The sequence below is a fragment of the Aethalodelphis obliquidens genome, unplaced genomic scaffold (assembly GCF_003676395.1).
Source record: "Aethalodelphis obliquidens isolate GAN/ISIS:26980383/991018 unplaced genomic scaffold, ASM367639v1 scaffold7, whole genome shotgun sequence".
NCBI classification, from domain to species: domain Eukaryota; kingdom Metazoa; phylum Chordata; class Mammalia; order Artiodactyla; family Delphinidae; genus Aethalodelphis; species Aethalodelphis obliquidens.
In genome coordinates, this window is record NW_020837951.1 from 27,828,136 (window position 1) to 27,850,152 (window position 22,017).

The 22,017-nt window shown below is 44.0% G+C and overlaps 1 protein-coding gene across 6 annotated transcripts in view; it reads left to right on the plus strand.

The window, feature by feature from the left end:
• Positions 1-22,017, plus strand: part of ABCA1 (ATP binding cassette subfamily A member 1) — a 182,231-nt gene that overhangs the window by 114,053 nt on the left and 46,161 nt on the right. For all 6 annotated transcript variants that reach the window (XM_027105324.1, XM_027105327.1, XM_027105323.1 and 3 more), the window contains 5 exons: positions 9,549-9,641; positions 14,978-15,218; positions 16,967-17,106; positions 17,461-17,577; positions 21,241-21,438. In XM_027105324.1, coding sequence (XP_026961125.1) covers positions 9,549-9,641; positions 14,978-15,218; positions 16,967-17,106; positions 17,461-17,577; positions 21,241-21,438 — 789 coding nt within the window. The remainder of the gene's footprint in view (positions 1-9,548; positions 9,642-14,977; positions 15,219-16,966; positions 17,107-17,460; positions 17,578-21,240; positions 21,439-22,017) is intronic.

A 22,017-nucleotide genomic window follows, 5' to 3' on the forward strand; every position in this document is an offset into this window, starting at 1 on the left:
ATTGTTACCTCAATTTAAAAAAGAAAAAAATAAAATTCATGTGGAAGGAAAAACCTAGTGAGGATAGAAAGAATATAATGAAGTCATTTATTAGGTCCAGAAAAGATGGCACAGTGGACTTGATCATTCTCAGGCCAGTGCCCCAGACTGTCATGCTTTTAGGAAATGTTTCAATGTTGTGATTAACACATTTTGCAGAAATGGGTAGGAGCTTTTGAGTAATACTCATTTGTCTATTCTTCCATTAATGATAGTACAGTATCTAGCTGTGATCTAAAAATATTGAATAATACATGAATTCCTGTTAGCTTAACACAGAACATACAGTCTTCACCAAAGGTTTTATTTTCCCTCTTTTTCCCCATTTGCCTTCATACAAGAAAATCTTGCCCCCTGTGGTCAATGGGGACCTTTATGAATTCATAGCCAAGGGAATGTTTTTGGTTAAGAAAAATAGTAGGAGGAATTCCAAACTGTGAATGGCTTACCAGAGCTCTTTGGAAATACTATTGGCAAGTTTTGTCTGCCTTTGTCAAGTAAGTATGAGCCGGAGACCTCAGTTAACAGTAGGTACAGGCACATGGTTCTCAGACTTCATCATGTGGCCTCATTTTAAGGCATATTGGCTGGGGTTAATTTTGTTCAAGGAAGTTAAACATCTTTCAGATCTGATAAGTACTCAAGCCAACTTATATTCTTACCCTTCCTTCATTCCTGCCAATCTCCTTTCCTCCTCCCTCTCTCTCTTATCTTTCATCGAATTAAAAAGAAAGTTATGAAATAGTTCAAATATATAAAAAGGTACAGAAATAACATAAAGAACACTCATGTACCAACATCCATCATTTTATTATGCCTGCTTTAGATTCTTTTCAAGAAAGAAAACACTACAGATACAGTTTATGTCACCTGTGTATCCCCCTCTTTCCTCAAAGATAACCGTTATCCTGGAGTGGCATATTTTTATGCAACCATATATATATTTGCATTCTGTTAATAACAGTATAGGGTATTGGTTTGCATGTGTTCATATTGTACAGGTGTGCATGTTGATTTGCAACTTGTCTTTTTCATTCAACGTTATGTTCTTGAGATTTATCAATGTTGATAAATGTGGCATCTGGTTCGTTTTAACTGCTGCATGGTATTCCATTTTTATTCTAAAAAAATTTTTTTAAATTTCTTCTTCCAGTCTTTGGCTTGTTTTTTCCCATTGCTGATGGTATCTTTTTGCACATAGTTTTTACTTTCAGAAGTTGAAGTCGTTAGTTCCCATTTTTGGTTTGGACTTCTGTATTTTAAGAAGGCCTTCCCTACCTTAGGTTCATAAGTACATTTTCTCCTCTATATCTTTTAAACTTTCATTTTTAGTTTTAGCTTTTCAATATACCAAGAATTTAATTTTGTATAGTGGTATGAGATGGAAAAATTACTGTCTTTTTTTTTTAACATCTTTATTGGAGTATAATTACTTTACAGTGTTGTTAGTTTCTGCTCTATAACAAAGTGAATCAGCTATATGTATATATATATATCCCCATATCCCCTCCTTCTTGCACCTCCCTCCCCCACTTGCTATCCCAAGCTGATCTCCCTGTGCTATGTGGCTGCTTCCCACTAGCTATCTGTTTTACATTTGGTAGTATATATATGTCAGTGCTACTCTCTCACTTCATCCCAGCTTACCCTTCCCCCTCCCCCTGTCCTCAAGTCCATTCTCTATGTCTGCATCTTTATTCCTGTACTGCCCCTAGGTTCATCAGAACCATTTTTTTTTTCAGATTCCATATATATGTGTTAGTATATGGTATTTGTTTTTCTCTTTCTGACTTACTTCACTCTGTATGACAGACTCTAGGTCCATCCAACTCACTACAAATAACTCAATTTTGTTTCTTTTTATGGCTAATATTCCATTGTATATATGTGCCACATCTTCTTTATCCATTCATCTGTTGATGGACACTTAGGTTGCTTCCATTTCCTGGCTATTGTAAATAGTGCTACAGTGAACGTTGTGGTTCATGTTTCTTTTTGAATTATGGTTTTCTCAGGGTATATGCCCTGTAGTGGGATTGCTGGGTCATATGGTAGTTCTATTTTTAGTTTTTGAAGGAAACTGCATACTGTTCTCCATAGTGGCTGATCTGATCTTTATGATTTCTTTCCTTCTGCTAACTTTGGGGTTTTTTGTTCTTCTTTCTCTAATTGCTTTAGGTGTAAGGTTAGGTTGTTTATTTGACATTTTTCTTGTTTCTTGAGGTAGGATTGTATTGCTATAAAATTCCCTCTTAGAACTGCTTTTGCTGCATCCCATAGGTTTTGGGTCGTCATGTTTTCATTGTCATTCATTTCTAGGTATTTTTTTATTTCCTTTTGATTTCTTCAGTGATCTCTTGGTTATTTAGTAGCATATTGTTTAGCCTCCATGTGTTTGTGTTTTTTACAGTTTTTTTCCTGTAATTGATATCTAGTCTCATAGCGTTGTGGTCAGAAAAGATACTTGATACGATTTCAATTTTCTTAAATTTACCAAGGCTTGATTTGTAATCCAAGATACGATCTATCCTGGAGAATGTTCCATGTGCACTTGAGAAGAAAGTGTATTCTGTTGTTTTTGGATGGAATGTCCTAAAAATATCAGTTAAGTGTATCTGGTCTCATGTGTCATTTAAAGCTTGTGTTTCCTTATTTATTTTCATTTTGGGTGATCTGTACATTGGTGAAAGTGGGGTGTTAAAGTCCCCTACTATGATTGTGTTAGTATTGATTTCCCCTTTTATGGCTGTTAGCATTTGCCTTATGTATTGAGGTGCTCCTATGTTGGGTGCATAAATGTTTACAATTGTTATATCTTCTTCTTGGATTGATCCCTTGATCATTATGTAGTGTCCTTCTTTGTCTCTTGTAATAGTCTTTGTTTTAAAATCTATTTTGTCTGATTTGAGAATTGCTACTGCAGCTTTCTTTTGATTTCCATTTGCATGGAATATCTTTTTCCATCCCCTCACTTTCAGTCTGTATGTGTCCCTAGGTCTGAAGTGGGTCTCTTGTAGACAGCATATATATGGCTCTTGTTTTTGTATCCATTCAGCCAGACTTTGTCTTTTGCTTGGAACATTTAATCCATTTACATTTAAGGTAGGTGATTATTGATATGTATGTTCCTATTACCGTTTTCTTAATTGTTTTGCATTTGTTTTTGTAGGTCTTTTCCTTCCCTTGTGTTTCCTGCCTAGAGAAGTTCCTTTAGCATTTGTTGTAAAGCTGGTTTGGTGGTGCTGAATTCTTAGCTTTTGCTTGTCTGTAAAGGTTTTGATTTCTCCATCAAATCTGAATGAGATCCTTGCTGGGTAGAGTAATCTTGGTTGTAGGTTTTCCCCTTTCATCACTTTAAATACGTCCTGCCACTCCCTTCTGGCTTGCAGAGTTTCTGCTGAAAGATTAGCTGTTAACCTTATGGGGATTCCCTTGTATGGTATTTGTTGCTTTTCCCTTGCTGCTTTTAATATTTTTTCTTTGTATTTAATTTTTGATAGTTTGACTAATATGTGTCTTGGCATGTTTCCTCTTGGATTTATCCTGTATGGGACTCTCTGTGCTTCCTGGGCTTGATTGACTGTTTCCTTTCCCATGTTAGGGAAGTTTTCAACTATCATCTCTTCAGATATTTTCTCAGACCCTTTTTTTTTCTCTTCTTCTTCTGGGACCCCTATAATTCGAATGTTGATGCATATAATATTGTCCCAGAGGTCTCTGATACTGTCCTCAATTCCTTTCATTCTTTATTCTGCTGTGTGGCAGTTATTTCCACTATTTTATCTTGCAGGTTGTTTATCCGTTCTTCTGTCTCAGTTATTCTACTACTGATTCCTTCTAGAGAATTTTTAAATTTCATTTATTGTGTTGTTTATCATTGTTTGTTTGCTCTTCAGTTCTTCTAGGTCCTTGTTAAACGTTTCTTGTATTTTCTTCATTCTATTTCCAAGATTTTGGATCATCTTTATTATCATTACTCCGAATTCTTTTTCAGGTAGACTGCCTATTTCCTCTTCATTTGTTTGGTCTGGTGGGTTTTTACCTTGCTCCTTCATCTGTTGTGTATTTCTCTGTCCTCTCATTTTGTTTAACTTACTGTGTTTGGGGTCTCTTTTTTGCAGGCTGCAGGTTCATAGTTCCTGTTATTTTTGGTGTCTGCCCCCAGTGGGTGAGGTTGGTTCAGTGGCTTGTGGAGGGGACTGGTGCCTGTGCTCTGGTGGGTGGTGCTGGATCTTGTCTTTCTGGTGGGCAGGGCCGCATTTGGTGGTGTGTTTTGGGGTGTCTGTGAATTTAGTATGACTTTAGGCAGCTTCTCTGCTAATGGGTGGAGTTGTGTTCCTGTCTTTCTAGTTGTTTGGCATGGGGCATCTAGCACTGGAGTTTGCTGGCCATTGGGTGGACTGGGTCTTAGTGTTAAGATGGAGATCTCTGGGAGAGCTCTCATCGATTGATATTATATGGAGCTGGGAGGTCTCTGTTCCAGTGTCCTGGACTCAGCCCTCCCACCTCGGAGGCTCAGGCCCGACACCCGGCTGGAGCACCAAGACCCTGCCAGCCACACGGCTAGGAAGAAAAGGAAGAAAAAAAAAAAAAAGAACAGCTAGAACCCCAAGCCAAATGGTAAAAGTAAAACTAAACAGAGAAAATCACACAAAGAAACATACACACTCACAAAAAGAGAAAAAAGGCTAAAACAAAATAAAAAAATAATAAAAATAGAAAAAATAATAAAAAAGATAAAAAAATTTTTAAAGTAAAAAAAAGAAAAAGGAAGAGAGCAATCAAACCAATAAACAAATCCACTAATGATAACAAGCACTAAAAAGTAAACTAAGGTAAACATAAAACCAAAACCCAGTCAGACAGAGAAAGCAAACCCCAAGTCTACAGTTGCTCCCAAACTCCACTGCCTATTTTGGGAGCATTCATTGTCTTTTCAGGTATTACAGAGATGCAGGGTTTATCAAGTTGATTGGGGGGTTTAATCCGCTGTTCCTGAGGCTGCACGGAGAAATTTCCCTTTCTCTTTTTTGTTCGCGCAGCTCCTGGGGTTCAGCTTTGGTTTTGGCCCTGCCTTTGCATATAGGCCACCCTCAGGCGTCTGTTCTCTGCCCAGACAGGAGGGGATTAAAGCAGCAGCTGATTAGGGGTCTCTTGCTCACTCAGGCCAGGGAAAGGGAGGGGTACGGTAGTCATAATTGGAATGGAGGGTGAACCTGTGGCAGCAGAGGCCGGCGTGATGTTGCAGAAGCCTGAGGCGCGCCATGTGTTCTCCCGGGGAATTTGCCCCTGGGTCACGGGACCCTGGCAGTGGTGTGCTGCACAGGCTCCTGGGGGGGTGTGGGTAGTGACCTGCGCTTGCACACAGGATTCTGAGTGGCAGTGGCGGCAGCGTTAGCGGTTCATGCCCATCTCTGGGGTCTGAGCTGATAGCTGTGGCTTGTGCCTGTCTCTGGAGCTCGCTTAGGTGGTGCCCTGCCTTCTGTGGGCACACGGAGCAGGAATCCCCTCTCCTCACACACCTGGAAACAATGCTGTGTTGCCTCTCCAGCAGGTCCAGACTTTTCCCCAGACTCCCTCCTGGCTATCTGTGGCACACTAGCCCCCTTCAGGCTGTCTTCACATAGCCAACCTCAGTCCTCTCCCTGGGGTCTGACCTCCAAAGCCGGAGCCTCAGCTCCCAGCCCCTACCCGCCCCAGAGGGTGAGCAAACCAAAAAATTACTATCTTATATGAGTAACTACTTGTCTCAGCAGCACTGGTTGAATAGCCCATCCTTTTCCCATTAATTTGTAATATTAAATCTGATTTACATCAGTCTCCTCTCTGTATTTTATAGTGTCCAAGCACAAAAAAGTGAAACGAAGTCTTGAGCAAAATACCTGGATAATGTAAGATTTAAACTTGATGTTGAATTTGAATTGTGTGTGTTTTTAACCCTGTGATGTCAACCCACACCTATATGTGTAACTCCAATCAGCACTCCTTTGAAAATGGAAATTAGTTTGTACTGATTACAGGTTGCCAATACTTATGTTAATGAATTCTGAGCATTTAATCTCAAACAATGATTTGTATAAAAAGGATCCAAAAAAATGGAATTGACTATTCTAGTTATGACTTATGGATGGGTTTAGCCAGTGTTTTTCTTTTTGAGACCAAAACCTGAATCAGTCAATTAAACAAACAAACCAAAGTTCAGTCTATTGACAACAAGTTCGTATAGTAAGATACGGTATTGTGTGGAGTTTGAATATCTAAAGGTCTGAAATCCACAGTAAATGTAATGAGGTCTTTATGTTTATGTCCATGGTTAACTGTATTCATGGGTGAGACAGCCATTGCAGTAAGGCCTGCTGTGTGTGTGGAGTTTTGCTGAATTGTGTAGCTTCTAAAACAAGAAGAATAAGCTTGCTCCGAAGTTAAGACACTTAAATGGAAAAACCCGAAGGAAAAATCATTACCCAATGAAGATTTAAATTCATTCAGATGGGGAAGACATATTCTCAAAACAACATGAACTGCTCATTGATTTGTCTCCTTCAGGGGAATGCTTGCTAGTGGGGACAACCGGCCAGTGTTGGGTCTGGGGGTTTAGAGAGCTAGCCTTTCGCACTTGGTGACTTGTGTAAACAATTGGTGTGACGTACCTGGCCGCAGATGCGTTTGGCACTATCTTGGATCCCACGCAAGGCCAGGTAAACTGATTGGCTTCTTGTCACTGCTTCACAATCTGAAGTAGACAGCATCGTGTGGACCAGATATAGAATGCACAAACAGCCACACTCGTGCAAAGAATACTGTGAAAAAGAGGTGTGAATATTGTCCAGGTGCTGTGCCTCAGTGGTTCTCAAACTTCAGCGTGCAAAAAATTTCCTAAGGATTTGTGGGTCTTACGTCTAGCTTTTCACTCAGGTCTCGGGGGCTGGGCATCGGCACGCCTGACAAGCACCTCAGGTGGTTCTGATGAGAGTTCCTGAACCCACACTGTGTTGGTGAAACCTGGTTATTCTCAATCCTCTGTCATGATTTAGGTTGTATTCAAGTGCAATTGGTTTTTAATTTAATATTTTCTTTTAATCAACTCATTTGTTTTGTATAAAGAAAAGGAAACTGAATTACTCCTATAAAAGTAAAATCAGTATCACTTACTGTACATAGAGGGTACACATGAATATACATTAAGATAAAGGTGTGTGTATGTGTATATATATACATAATCATAGGTAATGATTTTGCTTTAGGTTTTTCCATTTAAATGTCAAGTGTGGGGAAAGTTCTGTGTATATGGTATAAATATATACCAATATAAGTATATCTGTCATCCACTTAATATTATCTTTTGTTTCTCAGTTTGGCAAACACTAAGAAAAAGGGTTATAGGGGAGAGAGACGCATTTGCCCCAGGCCGTCAGGAATTAAGGATGAGGATGTCTTGGTTTTGTGCTGAGGACCATTTATAATTTTAGAAATAGCACACTGGAGGGTGGCTGGTATTCTTGCCTCGAGCTGACAACTCTAGCTGTCTGCCTCATGGAGAAGGGCACCTCGACAAGAGGAAAAGTTCACCCAGAGACAGACAGAAGGGAGGGTGCACGTCCCTTCAAGAACTGGAAAACCCTGTGTGCGGAGGACTAGCCCTTCTGTTTTGGTAGTAAACTTTGGAGGAAGGGAAGAGAAAGGCAAGGATGGAATTGTTTATAATTACAAGGACCTGCGGTGTGCCAGGCACTGTGCAGGGGCTTGCACATGGCCTCTGGTTTAATGTTTTGAAGGCGCTGTGACACGTGCACATTATCGTGTATTCTGCTGTGGAGTTGAGGAAGTGGAGGCATGGGGAGTTGAAGCCACTTGCCCAGGGTTCTGTAGTCACTCAGGGTCACCCTAGAGTGATACGAATCTTATTTCAATGCAGACTTGAAAAAGAAATGCATTAACTACCACATTTTAAGTTTTAAATGTTTACATTAATGTAATTTAGCATTTTTTGTTTTGCTGTGCAATCCTGAACATGTATCCTCTTGTGAGCCTCATGGTAAGCACAGAAACAGTTTTTACCTCCTATGTCTTCCAATTATGACCTCTCGTTATGTAAAAACTTTTCCTTATCAAGGTCTCTGTAAGTTCAACTTTTAGTGTGGTAGCCTTCAGGTGGTAATGTGAACCTGAAGAGAGAAAGAAAAAGCAAACAAAAAGCCCCCCACCTGTTTTCGCTCATAATTACTTCATGGAAGGAATGATCATTAACACAGCCTGCGAGTTGTGTCACAGAGACCTACCTGAGTGTAGCATTTCAAGGAAAGCATGGGCCCATCAGAGGACTGGGAGTGTGGGAAGGCTGGTCTCTGGGGGGTGAGCCATTCTAGAAGAGCTCATGAATCAGGCTGGATGAAATCTTCCAGAGAACCTTTAGACAGATTTTATCAGAAATGTACATTTGGGATTATGCTAGGATATTATGATGAGATCATGATACTAACTTAACCTTCTGCATTTGGAGTTCTTTTTAAAGGGAAACATCCCAGGCTGCTCTTTCCCAGAGATAATGATGAGCTCCGTCTACTTTCAGCCATCTTCCATGCAGGCTGCCTTATGATTTCACAGCAATCTCTGATATATGACAAATATCAAAATGGTTCAGCCTTCTCTAGATTTCTGAGGGTCTGATATTGAATAAAATGATGCCCGTAGAAGCAACAAGGAAAGATGGGTTTTCCCCTGGAGATTTTTTTCCCCCTATTTGACAAATAGGAGTGATGAAACTGACCCTGTGTCTTTTTTTCTTTGGAAGCCTGAAAACTCAGAAGCAGTTCTGGCCTCAGAGCCTGTGCATCATTGCTCTGTTTCTTCTCTGGCTTAGGCTTTCTGCCCTAACCTAGCTTTTCCTTGGGCCGCAATTATTTGCTTATATTTGCCATGCAGCTAGGTGGCATATTACAATTTGACTCAAACTAGACATAAAAACAAGTATTTTTAAATTATTTTAAATTAATTTTAATATATTAAAAATAAGTAAATTTCCAGTGTTAGAAACAGTGCTGACTTGAGTGGAATGAAAGAGAATTCCTTCTTTCCATGCTTTTGGCAACTTTATACTGTCTTCGTTTTTTATGAGCCATCACACACTTGTTTCTCAAGGCCATTCCCATGTTGTCTTTCTTGCAGAATCATAGACAGAGTTGGGAATTTATGGTCAACTTTGCCTTGGTCACACACACACACACACACACACACACATACACACATGAGATATTTTTATCTCTTGCATATCAACTAGTTTAAAATACCCTTTAAAAGCATCCATCAAAGAATTAGTAATTCTTATCTGAGATGAACAACCTGCAAACATACAGTTAGAATAATTTTAGTGTCTTATTTTGATTAGGAGTGGGTTTCTTGTGTTTTAAACTCAAGATTGTGAATAGTTTTAATTAACTTGTTTATTTTTAAATACAGATTTCAGGTTTACATTGAGTTTAGAAACAAAGGATTTTTTTTTCTCATTGCAGACAGAACTAAACTCCACATCTCCCTTCCCCAGCAAGGAGCTGGCTGAAGCTACAAAAGCTTTGCTGGATAGTCTTGGGATTGTGGCTCAAGAGGTAAGTCATTTCTTTTTCAGCCCCAGAAGGCAGATCGTCCGCTATCACTTCTTTCCACCCTGAGTTTGGCTCAGAGGGTCTTTTTGATTTGAATATCATAGGAAATGTAAAATCAGCTTTATACCTGTGATCTTAAAATTACCTGATTTGATCTCCTTACTTTAGAGATGAAGAAACCAAGACTCATAGATGTCTCAAGGTTAATTAGCTAGGGGCTGAAGGCCTGACATCTAGCCTAGAACTTTCTCTTATAATTACTCTTGGCCCCTAGTTAATGACCCATTTGTAAAGAGGATGATTCCTCCTCATCTTCCGTTTACTGTATTTGTCTTACCAGCAACTTCTCCGTACTTATTTATTTTTTAAAATAAATTTATGTATTTATTTGTGGCTGAGTTGGGTCTTCGTTGCTGTGTGCAGGCTTTCTCTAGTTGCGGTGAGCGGGGGCTACTCTCCATTGCAGCGCGTGGGCTTCTCGTTGCAGTGGCTTCTCTTGTTGCGGAGCACGGGCTCCCCATTGCAGTGGCTTTTCTTGTTGCGGAGCACAGACTTGGCATGCGGGCCTCAGCAATTGTGGCTTGCGGGCTCTAGAGCGCAGGCTCAGTAGTTGTGGCTCACAGGCTCAGTTGCTCCGTGGCATGTGGGATCTTCCCGGACCAGGACTCAAACCCGTGTCCCCCACATTGGCAGGCGGACTCTCAACCACTGCGCCATCAGGGAAGCCCATCCTTATTTCTTTTTCAGTAGCAAAGCAAGACAGTCTTTTTACCAAAACATTTGTTTGCTATCTGAAGGGAAGAACATGGTACCCCTAATTCAGGTCTTTCCCTCGTCAATATCTGGGCCCTGAGTTCAACTATGGGAATGTAGTCTCCTGATAAAAGTTGAGCTTACCTTTCGGGTCCACATGTTTACAAGCGTATTAGAATAACCCTTGTCACAGGATCAGGGGGCCTAACTTACAAAAAGCAATTAGCCATTCCTCTGCCTCCCAGTCAGCATGTGCTCACCTTTCTGACACCCAGTCTTGTTTCACATTAGACTTGGAAAGGGGGAACCATTTGGAGCCAGGTGTGTAAAGAGCTAAGCTTGAGGGATGGTGGTCAGAAACCATGCAGGCCTTAATGTTTAAGACACTGGGTAGGAATAATTCATGGTGAAATTCTCTCAGACTTGGTCCAGTCTTATTATGAGTTGCTTCTCTAAGTCATTTTTTGGGGTTTGTATCATTTTTCTCAAATATCAAAGCTCACTCTATGTCTCCTACGAATAAAGGCTTGCATGGTCACTATGGGAAATGCAGAACGTTTGGAAAATAGAGAAAACACCGAGATTCAATGCTGTTGATTTATTAGTGTTTTGCTTTGGGGTCTGTTCTGTTTTTCAATTCTGCTCATGTGTGTCTGACTGGAGAGGCGTGGCTTTTGGGTCACTTTCAGGAGGAGAAGCCCTGTTCCAGGCTGCCATCTGTTCTTCCGGTTATGAACGCTGGTGACCGCTCTGTAGGTGGAGAAGCTGGGTCTCCCAGGGTTCTTCCAGGAGGCAGAATGAGAAACAGAACCTGCCCTGCAAGTCATTTCTCCTGGGCCCCGTTAGCTGACACTGATATGCCCCGTACTGCTCTGCAGGTCCCTGCCAGCCTTAGGGAAAGCAAAGCAGGGACTCTAACATGGGAGGCTGCCTCTAAGCTCGCGGTCTGGTTGCAGCTGTTTCCTCTTACGTCACTGGCCTGCCTTTTGTCTGGGGTAAAAAGAAAAATTGAAAGCATGTGATGCTCATGTGGTAGAACCTCTCCAACTGAACAATATACATTTTTCCTGGCAGCTGCTTCCCTGTGCCCTGCTTGTTCCCTGGTCCTGGACGGCAAGGGCCACCCGCTCCTCTCAATGGAACACTAAGTCAAGTCACTTTTGCCACGAGTGACTCGTTATCTAACTTGCCGTTTCCCTGGGACAAGTGGGAGGAGATAAATAAATAAGTGCACTTGTTGATCTGCTCCATGTTTGGAAAGAAAGTTGGTTGTTTGACCAAAGCACAACCCTTAAAAGGAAGCTAAGGGAGAAGGGAGCTAAGCTGCCCTGGTTCATGCAGTTTCACCCAATTTCCCTGTGTAATCCACATGACAGATGTGAGTGGGTCCTACTGTGCCCATTTTACAGGTGACACTGAGGCTCAGAAGAGCTAGACAACTTGCCCACAGTCACCTAGTAAGTTAATTGGCAAAACTGGAATTCGAACCCAGGACCGTTGGCCTCGAAAGCCCATGTTCTTGCTACTTAAGCCCACTTTTTGTCTGAACCCTGATGGTAACTGGAATAAATAAAAATAATAGATAAATAAATAGATAATAAATAAACAAATAAATATAATAAAAAGGAGACTCTTCAAAGAAAGAAAGTATGGATTAACAGGGCCGGCAGTTGGCTGGGAATGGGGACTTCTGGAGCCAGATGAGTGAGAGCGGACGTGAGCATCACATCTCAGTGACGGGAAGGTGAGCCTGGGGAGGCAGGGCAGGAAACAGTGTCTCCGTTATCTGCCCAGCACCCACCAGGTGCCTGCCACAGCCGGGTGCTGGGGACTTAGCAGCGAGTGCACTAACTTCCCTGTTCTCGTGGGACTGACATGGGGCGAGAGACAGGAATAAACAGGTCTGTATATCATGTGACAGCAGGGATGCCTGCCATGAAGAAAAATAAAGCCGGGTAAGAGGCTGGAGGGTGATGAGGTGGTGTCTTAAAGGGGGCTGATTGGTAAAGTCCTCTCTGGTCAGGTGACATCTGAGCCTGAAGGGAATGACACTAGGGCCTCCACTCCAAGCAGGAGGAACCGTAAATCCAAAGACACTGATGTAAGGCATGATGAAGAGATGTATGTAAAGACCAGGGAGAAGCTGGGACGAAGTGAGAGAGTGGCATGGACATATATACACTACCAAACGTAAAATAGATAGCTAGTGGGAAGCAGCCGCATAGCACAGGGAGATCAGCTCGGTGCTTTGTGACCACCTAGAGGGGTGGGATAGGGAGGCGGGGAGGGAGATGCAAGAGGGAAGAGATATGGGGATACATGTCTATGTATAGCCGATTCACTTTGTTATAAAGCAGAAACTAACACACCATTGTAAAGCAATTATACTCCAATAAAGATGTTAAAAAAATAAAATAAAGATCAGGGAGGAGCCCAGCCGTGGCCAGAGCAAAGAGAGCAAGTGAGAGGGGAGTCGGAGGTAAGGTCACAGCAGGAGGTGAGTGTGGTGCAGGGCTGCCAAGGCTGGGTTTACACTGAGTAAGATGGGAGGCCAGTGGAGGCTCTGGAGCAGGGGCGCCTGGTGTGACCTAGAGGATGAGGGTCGTTTATGGTTCAGCTGTTATGCTAGGAGACTGTGATGGGGGTGAGGGCAGGAGGAGGCCATCGCAGTGGATTGAGAAAGTGAGTCAGCGGTTCTTCACTCCACGGATGTCGATCAAACGCCACCTTCCGTGGGCTGGAGGATGAGCGGCCCCCTTCCCTTTGAGGGGGAGGGCTTCACGGAGGAGGTGTGGAACGGGATTTGAGGTGCAGAAGAACGAGTAGGAGTTTGCCCCTGAGACAGGTTCCGGGAAGAGCCCAGAGCTTGGAATAACTCAGTCATTTATGGTGCTTCTGTCCAAAGATGTGCTGGCTTTAGGTGGGGAGCAATTTGTCCTTTTGATTGGGGGATGGTGGTGGTGAGAAAGAGAAGTGAGTGGCTTTCGCTGTCGTTTAAAAATCTCTAGGGGGCTTCCCTGGTGGCGCGGTGGTTGGGAGTCCGCCTGCTGATGCAGGGGACACGGGTTCGTGACCCGGTCCGGGAAGATCCCACATGCCGCGGAGCGGTTGGGCCCGTGAGCCATGGCCACTGAGCCTGCGTGTCCGGAGCCTGTACTCTGCAACGGGAGAGGCCACAACAGTGAGAGGCCCGCGTACCGCAAAAAACAGAAAATACAAACAAACAAAAAAATCTCTAGGGCTGTTGCACCCACCAAGGAAAGGAGAGGTGTCTGACTACTTCTCCCCTCCCCGTCTGTATACCTCATACAGGTGATGAGAAGATAAAGTCAGGAAAAGCGGGCCGCCTAACTGTGTTCTCCCGGTGTTAGATGCTCCCTCTGGAGGAAGGAATCTTTGTGACCTCTGACCGCCTCTGGGGCTCCTGGTTCCCCTTGCAGGCAGAAGGCAAATGTAGGCTCTGTGGCGCCCAGGACCTTGTCACTCACCGGAGCCAGCAGGCTCTGTGAGATGGAAAACTGGGCCCGGGGGCAAGTGCAGGGTTCCGCAGCCACTCCCCTCTGCTCACCACGCCTCCGGCCTCCAGGCGGTGAGGACAAGCAGTGACATGTCAAGGAATGTAGGGATTTTTTAATGATTTATTGTGAAATGTGTGGAAATACAAATTGCTCTATAAATATTGAATTATAAGAGCCACTGGGCCAAGAAGTCCGCACAGTGCTGGAGTACGTTGGTGTGTGACAAAGAGCTGGTCACGTGTGAGTTCCAGACTCAGCCCCCCACCCCGCTGCCTGGGGCATCTGGGTCTTCCGGCAGGGACTGTTCTGTGTTGGGCCCTCTCTGGGACGTCAGTCAGATATCGTGTGATTTTCTCCTCGCCTCACTGTTTTAGCTTCATCATCTTGATGGGAAGTTGGGCCCTCAGAGAAGTGACTTTCTGAAAGCTGTGAACTAATGAGAGACATAAGTGGGATTCAAACTCGGTCCCCCACCATGCGCTTTTTCCATTGCCCGGCACTCAGCTGAGACGAGGACAGGGACTTCACACACAGCACCTCTTCTGCCCGGGGGCAGAGGGCCCCTCAGTTTCCACACTGAAGTTTGAGGTGTTTTAGAAATGAGGCAGTGACCGAGGGTGTGAGCGGTTCCTGATGTACGCCTATGAACACATAGTCATTCAAAGAAAGCATCCTCTTCTGTAAACTCAGTGATCATCTGAATGAGATAAAGCCCGTCACCGGGGGCTCCCCTAACTGCTAAGTGGTGCTTCTCAGTCTCTAATGTGTCTAGGAGTCACCTGGGCACCACGTGAAAATGCAGATTTGAACTGTAGATAGATAGACCAGAATCTGCACCTCAAACGGCCTCTCCGATGACGCCGATCCCCTGGTGCCTGGACCACGGAGGAGTAGCAAGGCTCTGACAATCCCATCACAGAGCAATGCCCCTCTGAGAGGTGACATCAGGCAAGATATGTTCTGGGCTGAGGCTTTGGCGAGGTCAAGACATTAACCTGTTCATTCCTATTCTGTGTCTTCAACCTGCCCCGCGCTTCCCTCTGCTTTTCCTCCTGATCTGTCCACCAGCTCTTCAGCATGAGGAGCTGGACTGACATGCGGCAGGAGGTGATGTTTCTGACCAACGCGAACAGCTCCAGCTCCCCCACCCAGATCTACCAGGCCGTGTCCCGCATCGTCTGCGGCCATCCCGAGGGTGGGGGCCTGAAGATAAAGTCCCTTAACTGGTATGAGGACAACAACTACAAAGCCCTCTTTGGAGGCAACGGCACTGAGGACGACGCTGGCACCTTCTATGACAATTCTACCAGTGAGTGTCCGTGCAGACCCAAGCCCTGGGCCCAGCCCACCTCGGTCCCAGGCTCAGCCCCGCGGCCCCTGTGGCACCTGCTTCCTCGTGCTTATCCTCACCCTACGTAGCAGTGGTGGCTGTTTGTTTACCTGTCTGTTTGCCCCCCAGACTGAGCTCCTAGAGGAGGGAATCTTAATCAGGGAACTGTCCCCACTTGTGTGAACGGGGCCTGGCACATCCCAGGCGTACAGTGTGTTTATCAAGTGAATGGATGACTGAAAGCCAATCTCCTCAGTTTTCTGGGGGATGTCGGAGGGTGGTTCCCAAAGTGATCAAGTATCTTCTCCTTCTTCTCCCCCTCTCCCTTGCCCCTCCCCCTCCCCTCCCTCTCCTCGAGGTATGCTTTACAATAAAGACTTAACAACAACAACAGCAATAATAAAAGGTAACATTTAGGGAACATTTCCTATGTACTATGCATTTTATTTAACTTATCTCATTTAACCCTTACAATAACCCTGCGAGGAAGGTTTTATAACCCCACATTTTATAGGCTCAGAGAGGTTCAGCGACTTGGTCAAAGCCACACCATAGCTAATCGGCAAGAGCCAGGATTAAGCCAGATCTGCCTGGCTCCATGCTTTTTTTCGGTAAACCACGTGACCTCCAAAATACCTGTTCATGGTGGTGTGTGTGCCATCAGACTGGGACATGTGATCTGCTGTTTGTGGTTCTTAGCTGCAAGGTGGCATTGAAGAACCTTGTAACTCCACATCTGTTCCCCACACTTGGGCAATTTTGTGGGGATGTGTGTCCTGTGCCTGGTAGCAGCCAGGAGCCAGTGTTATAGTTTTAGACAGTGGCATCGTTTTCATTGAAAATATGATGCAAGTGAGCCTTTCTCCATTTCTAACTGCAGCTGTGCCTTTCAGACACTGAGTGAGGTGGCTTTTTGTGCGTTATTGTGACGCAAGAACCTTTTGTTCTTGTCTGGAGTGAAGCACTCCAGACATGGCAGGTTGCTTTGCGAGCCTGAGGGGAAGGGCACTGTAGGCGGTTTTCTGAAATGCCGTCCCCTCCGCTCCCTCACTTTGTAAGTCAACCCAAGGGAACCTTCATTTTCACAACAGATACAACTGTGAGAAAATTCTCTTGAAAACAAAAATTATCTTTGTAGCATGTAGAGGATACTTAGTATCTAAAAGAACCCAGAATGAAATTTTTTTAAAAATCAGGAATCCTTCTGGATAATCAAACCCTACTGTCTGTTATAAATTTGGACTTTTCAGTTTGGGATGTTTATTACATCCTATTAATTAAAGGGAAATTTAAAATTTCTGCTTGAAAACTAAAGTCTGAATTCAGCTCTTTGTTTCCAATAAAAACAGAGTGGTGAGGACTGGTGCAAGCTATTTAGAGTTATAAAGGATTGTGCATAATAAAAAACATTTTTCCATATTGTCTCAGTTGTGAGTTATCCATCATCAGTGTTACAATAAGCTCTGATTATTTATCAAGCATCGTTCTAGGGGCTGCACAGACAGCATCTCAGTTAATCCTCTCCGCATCTCTGCCAAGTAGATGTCATTAACTTTATTTTTACAGAGGAGCCAACTGAGGCTCAGACAAGTGATGTTGTTTCATAGCCATTAAGTGGCAGAGCTGAGATTTGAACCCATGACTGACCAGCTGGCTCCAAAGCTCTTGTTAGTTCCTGCAAGTACATGAGCATGCATACAAATATTTGCCTTTCATCCTCTTCATAGCTCCTTACTGCAATGATTTGATGAAGAATCTGGAGTCCAGTCCTCTTTCCCGCATCATATGGAAAGCTCTCAAGCCCCTGCTTGTTGGGAAGATCCTGTATACACCTGACACTCCAGTCACAAAGCAGGTTATGGCTGAGGTAAGCTGCCTGGGCCCAAGAGGCCCTCTACAGAATCCTCCTAGAATTATGGACAAAAATATAAAGGTGGCTTCGGATGGTGTGTGTTGAGTATACTCATGGCTCTTCTGGGATTTCCAGAGTGAGAACCTCCAGTTTGACTCAGGCCCAAGCTGACTGTTGAGGGCCAGCTCTCCAGCCTTGGGTATTTGAATCACTGCTGCAGGCAGACACTTCTTGGGAATGGGAAGGACTGGAAAAGGGCTTCTGTGATGGAACATCTTTTCAGGGAGCAGCTGAGTTCTCATGTCTCTGCCTCCCTCTCTCTCTCTTTTTTTTTTTTTTTGCTTCCCCTGGCTCCCCGTTTGACTCCAGGTGAATAAGACCTTCCAGGAACTGGCTGTGTTTCATGATCTGGAAGGCATGTGGCAAGAGCTCAGCCCCAAGATCTGGACCTTCATGGAGAGCAGCCCAGAAATGGACCTTGTCCGGGTGAGTGTCCCTCTGATTACCGGGTACCTGATTGATGCTCCTTACTTTCCCAGAAGTGACTGAGATGAGGATTCTTTACATTGAACCAGTGCAGACGTACTGAGTGTCGCTCAAGCCACAGGCCCATCACTTGGCAGAGCTACAGGTGACGGTGCACAAGTCACACCATTTCATGCACATCAGCATCAATGCGTCTGATAGTCAAAATCAGATTTCCAAGAAACCTAGGGCTGGTATTTGGAGCAAGAGTTTGGTGATTACAGGACCTTGATTATTTTCATTTCTGGCTCTAGAGCCACAGCATCTTACTTAGCCCTACTATGTCCTAGTGGGTCTTGGACAGAGGTGTGTGTGAGCAAAGGTCTGGTCTGACCTGAGATACTCATTCCCCGAGGCACCGTGTGAGTGTAGAGCTGCTGTTACTGCATGGAGGGGAATTGCACTTAGTGCTTCAGAACCACTTGAAAAGGGATAAATGCTCTAGAGACAATTGGATTCAAAAGCAGAGGAGTCTGAGCATGGAATGTCTCCTTTGCTTGAGCCTGAGTGCCATTTAATCGCATCATCCTGCCTTGGGCTGAGTCAGAGAATCATTAGACTATTTCCTCTCTCCATGGTGAGAGAGGCCTCTTCCTTTTTTCCTGCTGCTATTAAGAAGCACGAATGGATTTTGCCAGGTTTCTTTTCTTGACACCTGATTGACCGGAGGGGCAGCTGGGTGTTAGAGGAGGTATCTACCGTGGGAGGTGCTCTCCCAGGCTGAGGACTGTCCCTTGATGTCCCTGGGAGGGATGATATGCAGGTGGTCTTCCAATGAGGGGAAAGCTGGAGTCATCTTTATTGCACTAGTCTTGCAATTTAATTCTTAAATTGGGAGCCTTTAAAAACCAAGGGACTTCAGTCAGAAAAACATGAACAATAATTTGTATGGATTGACTGAATACTTCTGACTAATAATGATAACAACAACAACTTATGCCCTTCAAGGATGGATCTCTGTTGGACTCCAGTCTCTCCTCCAAAAGGGATTCAAGTGGTCCAGCCGCAGACAGTGCCATAAACTTAGGTGTGGTCTCAGGTGTCTTCTTCCTGGTCCTCTCCTTAGAATGTACTTTTCTACTTGTTGGACTTCTCTCTTCCTGCGTCTCAGAGGATGGTGAGGGTCCCTGTTGAAGGAACTCCATGAGTTTTAGTCTGTAGGCAGAACGATGCTTCCCCTTCTCTTAAGTAGACGGTTTGGCTTGGGTGCTCCAGCAGCTCACAGGCTCTCAGTTCTTCTGGGACAAGGCGCTTGCCAACATGGCCATGGCATTCATTAGCACTCCTGCTGGAGAACACAGAATGTGTGATAGGAAATGGAGGAGCTGTGGCTGGGGAGAAAAGCATGGCATGTGGTTTGGAGAGCCTTGGGCGTCAAGCCGAGGACCTTTACTTTAAGCTCTGGAGCACCATGAAAGGGTGCTAGGCAAGGGGAGCTATTACTCTGGTTTGACAGGTGGATTGAAGAGGGGAAAGGTGGAAGGCAGAGTCCAGGGCGGAGGCTATCCAAGTAGGTGGCCAAGGCATTGGCTGGAGGCAAAGCCTGGTGACTGCTTGATTGTGGAGGGGTGAAAGAGAGGGCAGCTTCAGGATGATTCTTGATTTCTATCTGGTGGACGGTGGGGATGTCCAACAGGCCAGTGGGTATTGGGGCCTGGAGTGTAGGGGGCTGGTTAGGCTGAGACACCAAATGCGGACTCATCAGCCTGCGGGCGGAGGTCGAAGGAACCTCCTCCAGCTGCTTTCTCTTCTCTACTGTTCACTCCACAAGCTTGGGCCACTCAGTCCTCTGTACCCCCTGCAGCCTTGCGTCTGGTACACAAGGCAATGCTTGAGACTTCTGCGTCTGTTGGGGTAGCTCTTTCTTTTTTTTTTTTTTTAGGTTTATTGAGGTGTAATTCACAAATTAAAAGTGTATGTATTTAAGGTGTACAACTTGGTGTTTTGATATACGTATGCGTTGTGAAATGGTCTCCACAATGGAGCTAAGTAACATGTCCCTCACTTCACATAGTTACCTCTCAGCAAGTGTCAAGTATACAGGACAGTATCATTAACTATAGTTACCACACTGTACATTAGGGCCTCAGAACTCTTTGTACTGCAAAACTGAAACTTCATACCCTTTGACCTCCCTGTTTCCCCCAGCCCACGAAAGCTACCGTTCTACTCTGTGGTAGCTCTTATCTTCTGCTGTCTCTGGCTCTGTCTACACCCGTCGCGTCACCCCACATATCTGGAGGTGCTTCTCCGTTGAGTCATGTAACCCACTGATACTAAACTGTTCTCCTTTCTGAGCTGCTGTTTGTCTCCTTCATCTCAAGCCTCTGCTTTCTCCCTGGCCACTGCTCCTGAGGGGGATCTTTGGTCTCCTGGCCCCTCTCATGGTCTAGAACGGCCACGTGATCAGTGATCTCACTGGGCATGTCTCTCCAGCCTTGCTGCCCTCCTTGGCCATGTTGCTGAGAAGCCACACTGGCCAGGGAGGGCCTCACCCCAAATGCCACGTGTCTTCACTCAGGTCTTATGTGCTCAGTTCAAGTCCCAAACAAGTCATTTCAGAATCACTAACCCATACACCTGTGAACCTTTGTGAGGTACAATTTTGTACCTATTTTGTTAACAAAAACACATATCTTAACGGATGACAGTATAAATTGTTATTCCCTATAGGAAAACAATTTGGAATGAAAATTGTAAGAGCCATAAAAAATGTGCTATCCTGTGTATCTGCATTTTCACACACCCTCAGGGATGTATCCCATACAGAAATAATTTTAAAGAAAAAAGTCACCATATGAGAGAGAATGTTATTACTATAATAATTGTTATTGTGAGAAATTAGACTAAATGCTGCGGTATGGGAATAGTTAATGAAATTATAGTTTATATACTCTAAAAAACTATTATGCTCCCTTTGTAATAAAGAATATGAAGCCACACGGGGAAAAAACTTATATGTTAGTAGAAATAAGACTGATTTAAAAAATAGCAGAGTTTGGCCCCTTAGGGATTCCATTTCAGTAGAGCCAGAGCTTCATGTATGTTCTCAAAGGTGTGAAAGGAGTTGCAGCTGATTCTCCTTTCCATGAGCTGAGGTTGAAACAGACCCATTTTTCTGGCAGCACATCTGCCAGGCCTCTACCCTGGTCCTCTGCACCTGCTGGTTGAGCACCAGATTGGTTTTCCTTCTCTTCCATGTTGACCCACGTGGAGAGCCAGCCAGCTAGGGAATAAGAAATGGAAGACAGGCCTCCTTTGCGTCATGACCCATGCATCCCGCAACTGGAAAAGATCATATTGGTTTAACAGCAGAATTATTTTCCCGAACTAAACAGCAGAAGTAGGTGTGGCTTAATTCAATCTAGAGATTAGGGTCTTTATGAGGAATCATCAGCCTGGGTCTCAAAAGAGGAAGAAGATATAATGTAGTGGGAAGGTGCAGTAGAATCCGAGAGCCCAGTATTCTCACCTGTAAAATGGAAACATTGGGTTACCTATCTCACAGTTTTCTATGAAGATTTTAAAGAAAGACAATGTATGTGAAAGGGTTTTGTAAACCATATAGTGCTCATCAAGACTTAGTTGGTGTTTACTACTTGTACTTTGTCATGGGAATGGCAGACGCTTTTGGACAGCAGAGGCAATGACCACTTTTGGGAACAGCGCTTGGAAGGCTTAGATTGGACAGCCAGAGATATCGTGGCATTTCTGGCCAAGCACCCAGAGGAAGTGCAGTCCACTAATGGCTCTGTGTACACCTGGAGAGAAGCCTTCAATGAGACCAACCAGGCAATCCAGACCATCTCTCGCTTCATGGAGGTGAGGATCTATTCTGCGGACCACTTAGAAAAGGCTTTGGCTTCTTTCTCTGAGATGGTGCAATAAGGTTTGGATTGGAGTAAAGTTTAGAAATAATATGTCATCTTATTTACAGTAGTATCCCTCCACCTAACACAGGGTGTAATGTACAAAAAGGTACTCAATGAATGTTAGTTAAATGACTGAATGAGTAAATCAACAGACCTAACTTCTAGCTTTATTCTATCTGACTCAAGAATGTCTCTATCCATCGTTTTCTAGGTTTTCCTGTGTTTTGATATCCCAATACCTAATGGCAACAAAGCATTCCCTTAAAAAAGCATTACTTGTGAAACTTAACTAAAATCTAATAGGACCGATTACACTTTAAAAATTGAGTCCTAAAAATGATGTGACTTAATAGGGACAAATGAAAGGTTTTTTTGTTCTGTTTGGTTAGTTGTTATGACTCAAAATTAACTAAGAAAACAAGCGAAAATGAGGTTTAAACCTCTTTCCCTCCACAAAAATCAGTATAGGTAACTTACCTCTAAATACTTCCAACATTTCCCTTAAATTGCAGTTAAAAACCAAAACAAC